At 35.5% G+C, this 14516-nt stretch overlaps 1 protein-coding gene across 1 annotated transcript in view; it reads left to right on the top strand.

Annotated features, from left to right (window-relative positions):
* The window catches only part of LOC132398548 (protein mono-ADP-ribosyltransferase PARP12-like), a 73868-nt gene that overhangs the window by 46588 nt on the left and 12764 nt on the right, over positions 1-14516 (top strand). Inside the window, exon 9 of the mRNA XM_059978168.1 lies at positions 1374-1467. Within this exon, the coding sequence (XP_059834151.1) occupies positions 1374-1467 (94 nt within the window). The remainder of the gene's footprint in view (positions 1-1373; positions 1468-14516) is intronic.

Genomic DNA, 14516 nt, shown 5'->3' with positions numbered 1-14516 from the left:
ATAATAATAAAAATAAAAAAATAACCTTTATTTTGAAACATTTTATTGCTTCAATGTATTTACATTGTCAGTGTTTCAAGTTACAACACTGTTACAAATTGTAACAATAAACAGAGAATGGAAGTCGGTAGCTCATTGTTAATAAACCACCGGCCTGCTGAAAATCAACACCATCTAGTCAAAACACTTTACTTTAGTCATTGTGCCTGTCAGTTGTTTTGACTGCCTGACATGGTTTACTTGTGATGAGAGTTGTGGTTTGTTTCTGCTTGACGTGAAAAATTCTATAAATGCCATAATTCTGTAAATTTCATTTTTACCCTTCAATTAATAAAATCAAAAGTATGTGATTTTTCAATTTTTATTCTAACTGAATTGTTGGAAAATCATGGGTAGGTAATTGTGCAATGTTCTAACATGTCTGGCCAGAAGACCTTTCTGGGCATCTTTTTGTTGGAAGGATGAGTTTTATGAAAAATGAGGCATAAGGAGTTTTAAAGTTATGATTTTGCAGGACGTCAGCTTAATACCAATATTTAGCTTTCCTTTTTTTTGGAGAGAGCAGAGTAGAGGAGGGATAAAACCAGGCAAAGCCATCTATCCACTCAGTTTTCCCAGAATTAGTGCTGATTTCAACCATGGTGTCTCTGTGTGGGATTACACACAGATTAGCATGATCTAATAATCCTTATTTTGAGAATGCTGCTGTAATTCACTCAGTGACCAGCAAATGAGCAGGGATATTTGGAGATATAAAAGACAATATAATCATAGAATTATAAGCTAAGAAGCAAAACTGCTGGAGGAACTCAGTAGATCAAGCAACTTCTGTGGATGGTTAGCATTTCAGGTTGTATATTTGTAATAGTACAGTCCAGAGGATCTGACTCTTTAAAGACAGATAAAGGCTAGCGTTATTTGTCACGTGTATCAAAACATGCAGTGAAATGCATTGTTTGCCTCAAATCAAATCGGCAAGGAATGAGATGGGCAGTCTGTGATATCGCTACTCATCCAGAGCCAACGTATCATGCCCACAAATCACTAACCTTTACTGTATGCCTTTGGAACGTGGAAGGAAACACATGTGGTCACTGGGAGAGTGTATAAATTCCTTACAGACAGCAGCAGGAATTGAGCCCCAATTGGTGATTGCTGGCACTGTCAAATGATTACTCTAATTGTTATGCTACAATGCCACTCTATCCCTTAAAGTTTTTATTGAAAGTGATGGTAAAAAAGATGAGATGTTTACCACTTCATCTCACCTATTTGTTCCATAGTTGGGCAAATATGCAAATGTTGCAATATATTGAGTTATTCTCTATTGTATCATATAAAAGAGCTTTGTTTATTTTTAACTTGTCTGGCAGAGCCTCTTCAGCACAAGGAGAAACCAATGACTATAAATCGAGAAGCATTCCAGAAAATTGGGACAAGTCAGCTTTGGTGGACGTGGGATTCAGGGTAAAAGCTTTCAATTGCTACATTGTAGTCGGGTTCATTGATTCTGAAGAAGGTTATTACTTTACTGCATTTGAAATTTCTGTAAAAAAGCTAACCAAAAACCAAAATACTGCTGATTCTAGACATCTGAATTAAATGCAGAAAATGCTGGGAACATCCAGCAGGTCTGGCCACATCTGTTCTGATTAATAATATGGTCTGATGAATAGTTGTGTCTCACTGGATGAATTGTACTTCCTTGTATGGATACTGGTCATATTCTGTCCAACTTTTCAACATCTATTCATAGATCCTTTTCAGCACTGGGTCATTTTAGGACTGGGCCATTTTGTGTTTTCACACAATATGTCGTTATTAACTACTTTTGATGAATAAGACTTACTTTCTCTTCCAGCATCAGTGTTTTCTTGAAGTAGTTACAACAGAGTGTCTGCCATGGGGTTTGAGCAGTGTAGTATAGTCTATTGTACAGTAATGCTGTGATATAGGATTGCCCATTGCCCACCTTTGCATCATTAATACTGTCAAGTTCAAGTTTAATTGTGCTCAATCATACATGTACACAACCAAACAAAACAGTCTCCTCCGGGGCCAAGGTGCAAAACACACTACCAGCAGCACACAGCACATATAACACATTTAATTATGATAGCTGTAAACATACGGCCACAGAAAAATATAATAATATGGACCAAGTCTCTGATTGTTATGTCCTGTAGATTGATGGTGCATGGGATGTTGTCAGCAAGAACAACCTCGCAGCACTCTGATCATCATATACTAGTGCAGCTGCAGATGAACAAAGCCAGTTTGTCTTTCACTGTACAAACACTGAAGGGCAGCACTGATGGGAGGGGCCTGCCCCCAAGCCAGCATGGATATCATTCGACATTACAATGTCTAACAGGGTCTTGCGATCACAAGAAAAACGTCAAAGGCTCTAACAGGGTCTTGTGATCACAAGAAAAACGTCAAAGGCAGTCACTCATTCCTTTCGTTAGACTGTGTACCAATTTAGCACAGAAACTCCAATGCCTTTCTGTAGCAGTGACACAGTGTGCACCAAATCCATCTCCTACATTACTGAGCAACACATTGGTGGGGTAGACCTGCAGAACGTTATGTTCTTAATGTGCAGCAGTGCCTTACAATTGTAAAAAAGACGTAGAAGTTGTATCATTGATTTGGGATCTTTAAATGCCAGTAGTAGCTTATGAGCTGTTATTAGGGTGAAAGATAAACACAGCAGGTTCTTCAGGTGAACAAAACAAGCTTTGCCTCCTAATCTTCTCCTGCAAATGCACTTTGTCGCTGCTGGCTCCACATACATTTCTCACCCTCTATCAAAATGTGATCTGAACGCCATTGCAAGATGTGGAAGGAATTATCTATAAGCCTCCAGCATCCAAGAAACAATCTTCCCTCTGCTATGCTTTCAGCGTTTAGTGATGATTTTTTTTCCCCTTCAGTCACTGTGGGACATTAGCATCAGCTGTATATATTTCTCCTTGCAAAACATTTCTCTTCTACTTCACATTCTGCTCACAGAATCTCCTAAACACTTGTTCCAAAATGAGACTATTTTCTCCTTCTGTGCTTCTGGCAATTGACAGATGATCTTGTGTACGCAGCAATGGTCCATCTTTTGCAAAGCATTAATCATTATGGCTTGGAAATTCTTGGAGTTGTTAGAGTCATTTCTTCATGTTGATGGTCAGGCACTGCGGACTACTTCCATCAACAAGCGCACACATGGTTGGTTATTTGCAACTATATTCAACCCTGCTGTCACCTCATCTAATGACAGATCGATGAATGATGGCCATTGTTTCAACTGCAACTCACTGAAGTGATCTCACCTGTACTCTGGACTCAGTTTTGCCGCCTTAGTCTCTACAGTAGTTCTTGGACTGTGGACTGCAACTATCCAACTGTTTTGTGGTCAGGTGAAATTCTCCAAACATTTAATTTGATGTTTCCATCAACATAGCAAATTCAGATGACCAGTTTTGATTGCTCATCACCATTGACTAAAATTTGTAATTTACCATTTCAAGCACAAGCCTTTTACATTAATTATGATCCAAAATGTCACGAATTTTTTCATTTAAGAATGAATCTTTAGTGAAACAATGTACTCTGAAATTCACACCTGTTTCCAACTCCTTTTCTCAATTCAGTTTTCAGCTGTTTCTAAAGGCTTCAGGTTTAGTAATTCCCAAGTTTCTATAGAACGTCTTTGAACAAAGCATTTTCCATCTTAGCTGCTAGTGCGATTTTTTAGTGAGCCATTTGCTTCTGGCCTATTGTCTGTCAGGATTATCACATTTTTTTCAAAGTATATCAACGTAAGTATGAATTATACAACCTTGAGATTTGCCTGCTTACAGGGAGTTACAAGGGAAGAAACCCAAGGAACCCAATCTAAAAAAAACAACATCCAATGCACATAGAAAGAGAAAAAAAATCATGCAAACAATAAAGCAAACATCAGCAATTAGAACAAAATAGAGCCTGTAAGCCTAAAGCAGTTGGAGCAGGCCCCTATCCTCATTCATCACACAGCAGGGCAAATTGCCATGAAGCTCGCAGGCACTAAGCCCAGAGCAACTGGAGCATGACACAACCCCAGTCTCAGAGCTGAGAAGAGTGGAGTAAAAGCATTGTGGAGCAGAACTGGCCCCCAATCCTTGGCTCGGGTCCCTTCAGACCATCTGGCTCGGCGCTTAAATTGTCTCAGCACTGGGTCATCCCCCGCACTAGGACGCAGGCCCCACTGCAGCGCTACTCTGTGGGCTGGCCCGTACTTGATGTTTCCAAATTGGTCTGACGCTTGTTGGATCCTACTTTGCTCCTGGTTTAGCTGGATGGGCTCCGAAGCAGCTCCGCTTCAATCTTCCTCCGCTCCACTCTCTCCAGCACTGTGTCCAACTCCGACTTCTTATCAAACGTGTCTCGACCTCGCACTAGAAACTCAAACGTACTTCGATCATACTCCAACTCCGTCTCGCACCCACAAGCCTCGACCCTCGGATCAGCCTTACCTTCGATCCCCTCTTCATTGTTTGCAGTGATCATTTATCACAATTTTCCCACATCGAAATGTTTTTAATAGAGTATTTAGTCATATTTCCTGCTTTGAAAATGGCCAGTAAGATGTCACCCACCTTTAGTAAGGTCATCTTAAACCAGAATATCACTAACATCTCACATTTTTTGTGGTCTTGTGTTATTAGTTTTGCATTTCACTTCCAGGATTTTGTTTTAAAGAATACTTCCACTGCTTTGATAAGAGTTGAATGGTGCTCAGGCTCAGATATATAGAACTACTCTCAATCATAATCTGCCAGAACAGCAATGTTCCCCTTCTGCTTCAACATTGAAGTGCTACACCCTCTCATGCAATGATCCCTGTCCTCTCCATCATGAAATGCTGTCTTTCCATTATTGTGAGTGCACGAGTGCATGGTGAGACACTTAGCAATTAAAATTCCATGTAAATAATTGCTGAAAATTGCCAAAAAAAATCCTTCAGTTTCAATACAGCAAACTCAACTAAAATGTGTCAAATAAGAGCCATCAATATCCTATAAACCCTTAAATATCGCCAATCCGAAATTTTAAAGTCTGCAGTATCTATTGAGACATAGCAAATATTGACATGAAAGGAATTGTTTTGGCTATAAGATAACACACTATTTACAATTTGAGACCTTTGGCTTACTGAATGCCTGAGGAACTGTTATGTTGTTGGAGAAACAGGCTCATTATACAACCCTGGAGAGACAAGAGACTGCAGGTGCTGGAATCGGAAACAAAACAACAAACACCTGAAACAACTGAGTCAAGCAGCATCTGGGGAAGCAAGCAGATGGTTGATGTTACAGATTGAGGCTTGCACCAGCATACGCGACTTTGCTGTCCAGTTGGATCACAAAACATAAGTACACACTGTTACAGACAAAATAGTATATTCCACATTTAAGAATAAATTACAGAAGGCAAAGTCAAGTTGTGTGATGGCTCCGTGCCTGTATATGCTGGAATTTAGAAGAATGAAGGAGGATCTCATTGAAGCCAATTGAATATTGAAAGGCTTGATAGAGTGGATATGGAGAGGATGGTTCTTATAGTAGGAGAGTCTAGGACCAGGGGACACAGCCTCAGAATACAAGGACATTCTTTTAGAACAGAAATGACAAGGGATTTCTTTAACCGGAGGGTGGTGAATCTGTGGACTTCATTGCCGTAGATGGATCTGGAGGCCAAGTCAATAGGTAGATGGTTAGTTCTTGATTAGTAAGGGAATTAAAGATTACGGGGAGAATGCAGGTGAATGGGGATGAGAGGGAAATAAACCAGCCATGATGGAATGGTGGAGAAGACTAGATGGTCTAATTCTGCTCGTATGCCTTTTGGTCTAGATCTTCAGTTCAGCTTCAAGGAGATCACTTAGGTTCCTATGGGGGAAAATTGGAACTACAAACAGGAGTAGGACTATTAAACCCTGGTGTCTGCTGCACTGTAAATGAGAACATGATTGCTTCCATCTTGGCCTCAGCACCACTTGCCAATTTTCTCCTCGTATCCAATGACTCCCTTGCAGTTTAAATGTCAGATTATTCTTTGAATTTTTTCAACAATTCTGCTTCCACATCACCATAAGTTCCAAAATTCACAATCCTCTGAAACATTAAAAAAAAAGGTATCTTTACTGTCTGCAGTGGGCAGCCCTTTGTTTTGAAGCTTTGCCCTTATGCTTTAGATACATTCACTTAGCATGCTCTTGGCATCTACCTTGTTAATCTTCAGCTTCTTGCATGTTTCCATCAGATTGCTTCCTATTCTTCCAAATTCTAATCAATAAAGGCCTAACTAACCTCAATTTTTCTTCATTCTTCCCAGGATTTAGGCTTATGAGGCTTCTCTGCATATCCTCCTTAAATATAGAGACCAAATTTGTACACAGTTTTCCAGGTTTGGTGTTACTGTAAAATTGCATGAAACCTGCCATACTTGATACCTCTTGCAATTAAAGCAAAAATCGATTAGCCTTGTCAATTACTTGTACTAACATGCTAACTTGCATTCCATGTGGTAGGACCCCCAGGGGGGTGGAGTTTCAAGATGGCGACGTAAGCATCTGCCTTTTAGGCGCTCTTTATTTTTTTAACTATAATCACCCTTTAATTAGATCTTTTCGAACTTAATCATATGAGTTGCTACCTTTGATTGACCCTTTTTTCCTAAAATAATAGTTGATCTAATCTTGTCAAACCTAAAATGGCTACAAGTAAGAAATCGGCTAAGGATCCTGTATCCATCGACGCAATTTCTGGTCTTTTGGACATTAAACTGGATGTTAAATTTGCGGGTATGGAAGGTAAATTGGACAATAAACTGGATGCTAAATTTGCGGGTCTGGAAGGCAGACTAGAAGGTAAATTGGACAGTAAACTGTTAAATTTGGAAAGGAGGATTACTACGAAAATATCCGATCTTGAAGGAGTTGTTAAATCGCTTGAAACTAAGTTTCAGTCACAGGCGTTAGTGGTTCAGCAGCTTGGAAATAAGATCACGACTCTTGAACAATCAATTTGTGAAAAAGCACGTACAATTGAAGTGTTAGAGAAGAAGATAGAGTCGACTGCTAAAACTTTAGATCAGTATAAGTTTAAAATTACTGATCTTGAAAATCGTTCTCGCAGACAGAATTTGCGCATCATCGGAATTCCCGAAAAAGTTGAGTCCGGTGATTTAACTGAATTTTTCTCTAAATTACTGTGGGAAATTTTCGGTGGTGAAGGTTTGAAAAATGAACCTGTTATCGACCGCGCTCATAGAGTTGCGAGGCTTTCGTCTGTGCCTGATAAACCACGAGCGGTGATTGTTCGCCTTCATTATCCTCGTGAGAAAGAGCTTCTAATTCGATTAGCTCGTAAAAAAGGTATGATCTCCTACAAAAATTACTCATTTCGAATTGTTGAGGATTATTCTTATGAAGTAATGAAAGCCAGGATCGCTTTTAAACCAGTGATGGCAGAGATTCATTCGATTGGATTTAAACAAGCTTTAATGTATCCAGCGAAGCTTAGAATTGTGCTGCCCGACAACAGTCTACACTTTTTTAACACTCCTGAAGAAGCGAAGAAATTTGTTGAAGAATATCGATCCTCTAGTGCAACTTGAACTATGAGTTACATTGAAGATTTTTTTTTTGGAGAGAGGATGTCATTTCATTTTAAGTTTTAACCCTGGAAGTTGGGTTATAACTTTTTATTTTGAACTATGGGTCTGGGTCTTTTTTTTACTACTATTATTATTGCTTATAGATGCTGTTTTAATTTTTATAATATCCTTTTTTATACACGTTTGTATTTTGTAATAATGAATTATTTTTTCAAAATGTCGTTTCTTCTTCCCATAAGTCTTTACTTTTTATAAGCGTTTATTTGCTTGCCTGTATTTAGAAATGGAACAAAGGTTTTGAATTCTTTTTTTTTAGTCTTTTTTTTATATATGTTGTAGTGTCTATTAAATCTTTTTTTTTAAAAAAAAAATTCTATTTTGATAACTTTTTTTTTACTAAATTTTCTTATTAGATTGCTGAATTTATATTCATATTTTGTAATATGGCTTTCTCAAAATGTCGTTTCTTCTTCCCATAAGTCTTGGCTTGTGAAACGTCATCTTTGTATCTGAATATGGAATTTCTTTTTTAAAGGTGTATTACATTTTTAAACTTTAATGTTCATTTTTTTTTTATTAATGATTTTTCTGGTTTTACTATTTTAGTTTTTTTTTTGATTTGTCTGATATGTGTGTGTATGTGTATGTATATATATATATGTAGGTATATATATATATATATTTTTTTTTTTTTTTGCAACTCTATATTTTAATTAGGGTGTTATATAGTTTTTTCTTAAAAAAATTTTCTTATGGAGCTGCCATCTTGAAATGGGGGTAATATTAGTATTAGTTTATGCGCCTGCCGCTTGACTTTCTTTCAAAGGGTGGGGGGAGGGGGGAGGGATCTTTTTTCATGCTTTTGCTTTTTATTTTTTTGCTTTTAGTTTATGGGCTGACTTTAAATTGTTAATATTGTTGAGGTGTCAGGATCTCCGGTTGCTCCTGAATCAATTTTCCTTCTTCCTAAATTGTGGGTTATGTGTCTTTTTAACCTTTTATGATACACACAATTAATATTGGTATGATGGATAAATCTATTAACTTTATCTCGTGGAATACTAATGGTTTAAATCATCCGATTAAACGTAAAAAAATATTTAAAGTATTCCATAGATTGAACGCTAATATTATTTTTGCACAGGAGACCCATATTAGGAGGGAGGATAATCAACGTTTTTTTAGGTTCTGGAAAGGTCAACAATTTCACTCAAATTGTACCGCTAAAATTAGGGGTGTGTCTATTTTTATAGACGCCTCAATTTCGTTTACACATTATGAAATTATTTCTGATCCACAGGGTAGATTTTTGTTGATAACTGGTTCACTTTTTAATCGGAAAGTTGTTTTAGTTAATATTTATGCTCCAAACTTTGATTGTCCTGAATTTTTTAAACGTTTATTTACTTCTCTTCCTAATTTGAATGAATATATGTTGATTATGGGTGGAGACTTTAATTGTTGTTTGAATCCTTCGATGGATAGATCTAAACCTATTCGAACTCTTCCGAATAGATCAGCTTTACTTATTAATTCTTTTATGGTTGATTCTGGAATTACTGAAATATGGCGGTTTTTGAACCCTAAAGATAAAGAATTTTCATTTTTTTCACATGTATATCATAGTTATTCTAGAATTGATTATTTCCTTATTGATCATCGTTTATTAACAGATGTTATTGATTGTAAATACGATTCTATTGCTATTTCGGATCATGCGCCTTTGAAGTTATCTATCAAGATTCCGGACTCTTCTATCAATACTAGATCTTGGAGACTTAATGCTACTTTACTTCAAGATCCAGAATTTATTACCTTCATAAAACAACAAATTGACTTATTTTTTTCAACAAACTATAATGAAGAGATTGATAAAGGAATACTTTGGGACTCTTTCAAGGCTTTTATTCGTGGACAAATTATTTCATATTCCGCTGGTAAAAGAAAACAAAGATATTCAGATATAGCTTTATTGGTGGATAAAATTAAAGAAATTGATAAGATTTATTCCGTTACTCCTACCAAAGAACTTTATAAGAAGAGAGTTGAGCTTCAAATGGAACATAGTTTATTATTATCTTCTTCAATTGAGAATCAATTAATTAAGACTAGGGCTCAATTTTATATTCATAGTGATCGAACTGGTAAATTGTTAGCTAATCAATTAAAAGCTATTTCGACTAAGCGACAAATTATTAAAATTCGTAAACAAGACGATAATTTAACTACTGATTATAAAGAAATCAATAACACTTTTCAAGATTTTTATAAATCTTTATATCAATCAGAATTTGACGGTGACCGGTTTACGATGGATAATTTTTTTAATAACTTGAATATTCCTAAACTGATAGATGAAGATTGTAGCTTGCTTGATGCTCCTATTTCTATGGATGAAATAAGAGAGGCTATCTCATCAATGAATTCAGGGAAAGCTCCTGGTCCTGATGGTTTTATTGTAGAATTTTTTAAAACTTTTTCTTTATTGCTTTCTCCTTGGCTATGTGAAATCTTTAATGATGCGTTTGTTAAGAAGAGACTACCTCAATCGTTTTATGAAGCTACTATCTCTCTAATTCTTAAAAAAGATAAAGATCCTACTTTATGTGCATCTTATCGCCCTATATCATTATTAAATGTAGACTCTAAGATTCTTACAAAAATTTTAGCCATTAGATTAGAAAAGGTATTACCACAGATTATTTCAGAAGATCAAACTGGTTTTATTAGGAATCGGTATTCCTTTTTTAATATTAGAAAATTGATTAACATAATTTATACTTCATCACCTACAACCCCAGAATGTGTTATCTCATTAGATGCTGAAAAAGCCTTTGATAGAGTTGAATGGACATATTTATTTAATGCATTGAGAAACTTTAATTTTAGTCCTAATTTTATATCATGGATTAAATTAATATATTATAAACCTGTTGCTTCTGTTCTTACAAATAATTATAGATCCTCTTTTTTTCAATTATCTCGTGGTACGAGACAAGGTTGTCCTTTAAGTCCTTTATTATTTAATATTGCATTAGAACCTTTAGCTATTGCTATTCGTGAGTCTCCTAATATTTTTGGTATTACCTGTAATGAGAAGTTATACAAATTATCGCTTTATGCTGATGATTTGTTGTTATATATTTCTAATCCTAGTAGGTCTATTCCTGCTATTTTATCCTTGTTGGCTCAATTTGGTAGCTTTTCTGGTTATAAGTTAAACTTAGATAAGAGTGAGTTATTCCCTTTAAACGCGCAAACTTTATTGAGTGATAGGATGCCATTTAAAGTTGTTACTGATAACTTTATCTATTTAGGTATAAAAATCACCAAGAAATATAAAGATTTATTTGGACTGAATTTTTTACCTATGCTTCATCAAATTCAGCAACTTACTACTAGATGGTCTCCCTTATTTTTATCATTAGTTGGTCGGATTAATGCTATTAAAATGATGATTTTACCGAAATTTTTATATTTATTCCAAGCTTTACCAATTTTTATTCCTAAATCTTTTTTTGATAATATTGATTCAAAAATTTCCTCATTTGTGTGGCAAAATAAAAATCCTAGGTTAAGCAAAAGGCAATTACAAAAGTCTAAAAAAGATGGTGGTCTAGCTTTACCTAACTTTAGATTTTATTATTGGGCGAATAATATTCGTAACCTAATGTACCGGAAACTAGATTTGGATTCACCTGTGTGCCCACAGTGGGTAAATTTGGAATGTAGTGAGGTTAAGGGATATTCTATATTTTCCGTTCTTGGTTCTTTTCTTCCTATTGATTTAGCCAAATTCAATAAACAGATATCTAACCCTGTTGTTAAACATACACTACGAATTTGGTTTCAATTTCGCAAATTCTTTAATCTGAAAAACTTTGCTCTGGACAGCCCTATTTTATGTAATTTTTTTTTAAAACCTTCATTGACAGATCAAGCTTTTAGTATATGGAAAAGGAAAGGTATAAAATGTTTTCGTGATCTTTTTTTTGAAGGTACTTTGATGTCTTTTGATCAACTATCCAACAAATTTGAATTACCTAAATCTAATTTTTTTAGATACTTACAAATTAGAAATTTCTTACATAAAATTCTTCCATCTTTTCCTAACTCAACTCCATCGGATTTTTCAGATTTGATTTTTACTTTTAATCCTTGTCAGAAGGGATTAGTAGCTTTTATTTATAACATGATTATGAAGATACAGCCAGAAATATCGGATAGAATTAGACAAGAAAGGGAAAAAGAACTTCGATGTAATATATCAACAGATAAATGGGAAAAAATTTTACAAATGGTTAATTCCTCCTCTATCTGTGCTAAACATGCTTTAATACAATTTAAAATTGTACATAGAGCTTATATGTCTAAAGATAAGCTTGCCCGATTTTATTCGCATATTAATCCTCAATGTGACAGATGTCACTTAGAAGTGGCTTCATTGACTCACATGTTTTGGACATGTCCCACTTTACATAACTATTGGAAGGACATTTTTGATGTCATTTCCTCAGTATGGAATATCGATTTACAACCCCATTTTATTACTGCAATTTTCGGTATACCAAATGAAGATGGCAATCAGCTTTCCCCTTCAATCAGACGAATGATTGCCTTTGTAACATTAATTGCCAGAAGGTCTATATTACAAAACTGGAAAGAAGTAAATCCTCCTACTACATTTCAGTGGTTCTCCCAAACTATTTCTTATTTGAGTTTGGAAAAAATCAGAAGCACTATCTTTGATTCTTCAATTAAATTTGAAGAAACCTGGGGACCATTTATTCGACACTTTCATATGAATTAATTTGGCCTATTTCAGATCCTTTTCTCTACTTATCCTTGTTCAGGTATGGAGTTCCGGAGTTCTTTTCTTGACACCTTCATATATTTATAAAGTGCTATTATTGCCCATGTTAGTTTTAGTTTAGTATTTTTTTTCAATATATATTTTTTCTCATATATAATTTCAATTTTTTTTTCTTTTTTCGATGATTATTTTTGGTTTTTTTTTCATATATATTTATATAGACTTGATTGATTTATGTACCTTTTGTTGATGGATGTTTTAATAGGATATTATTATCCTATTACTAATGTAATCTCAAGTTTATTGAATCTGTAATCTATTCATTATTATGTGTTGTTTTTTTTTATATATGAAATTTAATAAAAAGATTGAAAAAGAAGAAAGAAAGAAAAGAAAGAAAGGACCCCCAGATCCCCCTGCTCCACGTCATTTTGAACTATTGATCTATTTAAAAAATAAATATAATTTTTATTCTTCTGTCCAAATGGATAGTAGGAAGAAATAATATCCAAGAGAAAAATTCAAGAAACACTTCAGGACAATACAGAGTTTGCAGTTAAATGGCAGGCAGGCATTACTGCCTGATTTATTGATTAGATGGCTGTGCTGTTACATGGTTGTCTACCAGGAGGACTGTGCACTTGGAGCTTCAGTTCTTTCCCTGCATTATGCTTGGTGGGGAAGTGAAAAGGCCTGATGCTGCCCTGCAGGATATGGTAACCGATTTAGAGTTTGTACATTTGAAGGGATGGGTGAAATCATTTCACTATTTACTAAATAATCAGTGATTCAGAGAATAAGTATATATTATAAAGTATTGCCTATCAGACAGTTGGTTATTTTACACTTATCCTTGTCAAATGCACAAAGATTATTTTGTCATTATAGTCTGGTACCTAACTTTGAGTGTTCAATACATCTAAACAGAGGAACATATTTCCTAATTACTGACACTAGGTAAAGGAACTTCTCCCTGAGTATTGGGAAATATACAGATCTGTCACTTGCTTGACCTGTTCATGGACAGTAAGATAGCTGGGCAGCATGTAGCACATGATTTGGTTCTCCAGTTTTGGTGAGCTGGTTCAATCCTGACCTTGGATGCTATTTGTGTGGAGCTTTGCAAGTTCTCCAGATGACAATGTGAGTTTCCTCCAGGTATTCCATTTTCTTCTCACACCAAAATTAGGTTATTTAGCTACAGACAATCTCTCCGAACATAATGCGTGCCAGGAAAACAGGCGGGAGTTGACTAGCATGTGACATGGGAAATAATCGGCAAAATACAACTGGATGACAATCTGTGAAAGATGATGTAGACCAGTGGTTTCCAAACCTTTTTGGATTAGAACCCCCTTTGTTCCAAGACTACATCCCCAGCAGCCCCTCTCCTTTTCTGATCATTACATAAAAACTGGAAGGAATTTTGATTTATGATGCACAGTGGAAGAAAATAGGAGCTGTAAATTCAAAGCAGTGGCAAATAATTGCAAAGATTGTTCATATCTATTTAAAGCTTCAAATATAATTATTTACTTATAGTAAAAACTATCTTCTACAACTTCAGAGTGTATATTTGTAGTCCAACTATTTACTACATCATTGCTTTTTCACCTTTCAGTGAGATGGATGGGCTTGGTGCAGTGATATCAGCTTCTCAACATCAGACTGAATGTCACTCAGAACGGGTCTCAGATCCCCACGTTTCATTGCTTTGTTAGAAGTTGGCCGACTACACTGAAACTGCTGCGCTAAAAATGATGTTGGAAAGGCAATTAATAACATCTTTACCTTTTTCAACAGTGCAGGATATCATTCAGAGATTGCTTTCTGCTTGCAAAAGTCTTGATATGATTTTTTGAACCTCGGCTTCAGGTCAAAGTCATTTTGTAGCAAGATCAGTTCTTCCTCCATCCTTCCTGTCAATTCCTCATTACAAGTGTTCAGGAATGGTTTTATTGCCTAATCTGAAATTTGGATCAGGAAAAGATCCTGAAATCACTTTGGCGTGTCCTTATGCAGCTCACCTAGGTAGGTACAGTAAACT

Source organism: Hypanus sabinus, chromosome 8, assembly GCF_030144855.1.
Source record: "Hypanus sabinus isolate sHypSab1 chromosome 8, sHypSab1.hap1, whole genome shotgun sequence".
Classification (NCBI taxonomy): Eukaryota; Metazoa; Chordata; class Chondrichthyes; order Myliobatiformes; family Dasyatidae; genus Hypanus; species Hypanus sabinus.
Note: the sequence above shows the minus strand (reverse complement) of the source record. Positions and strands in the feature narration are given on the sequence as shown.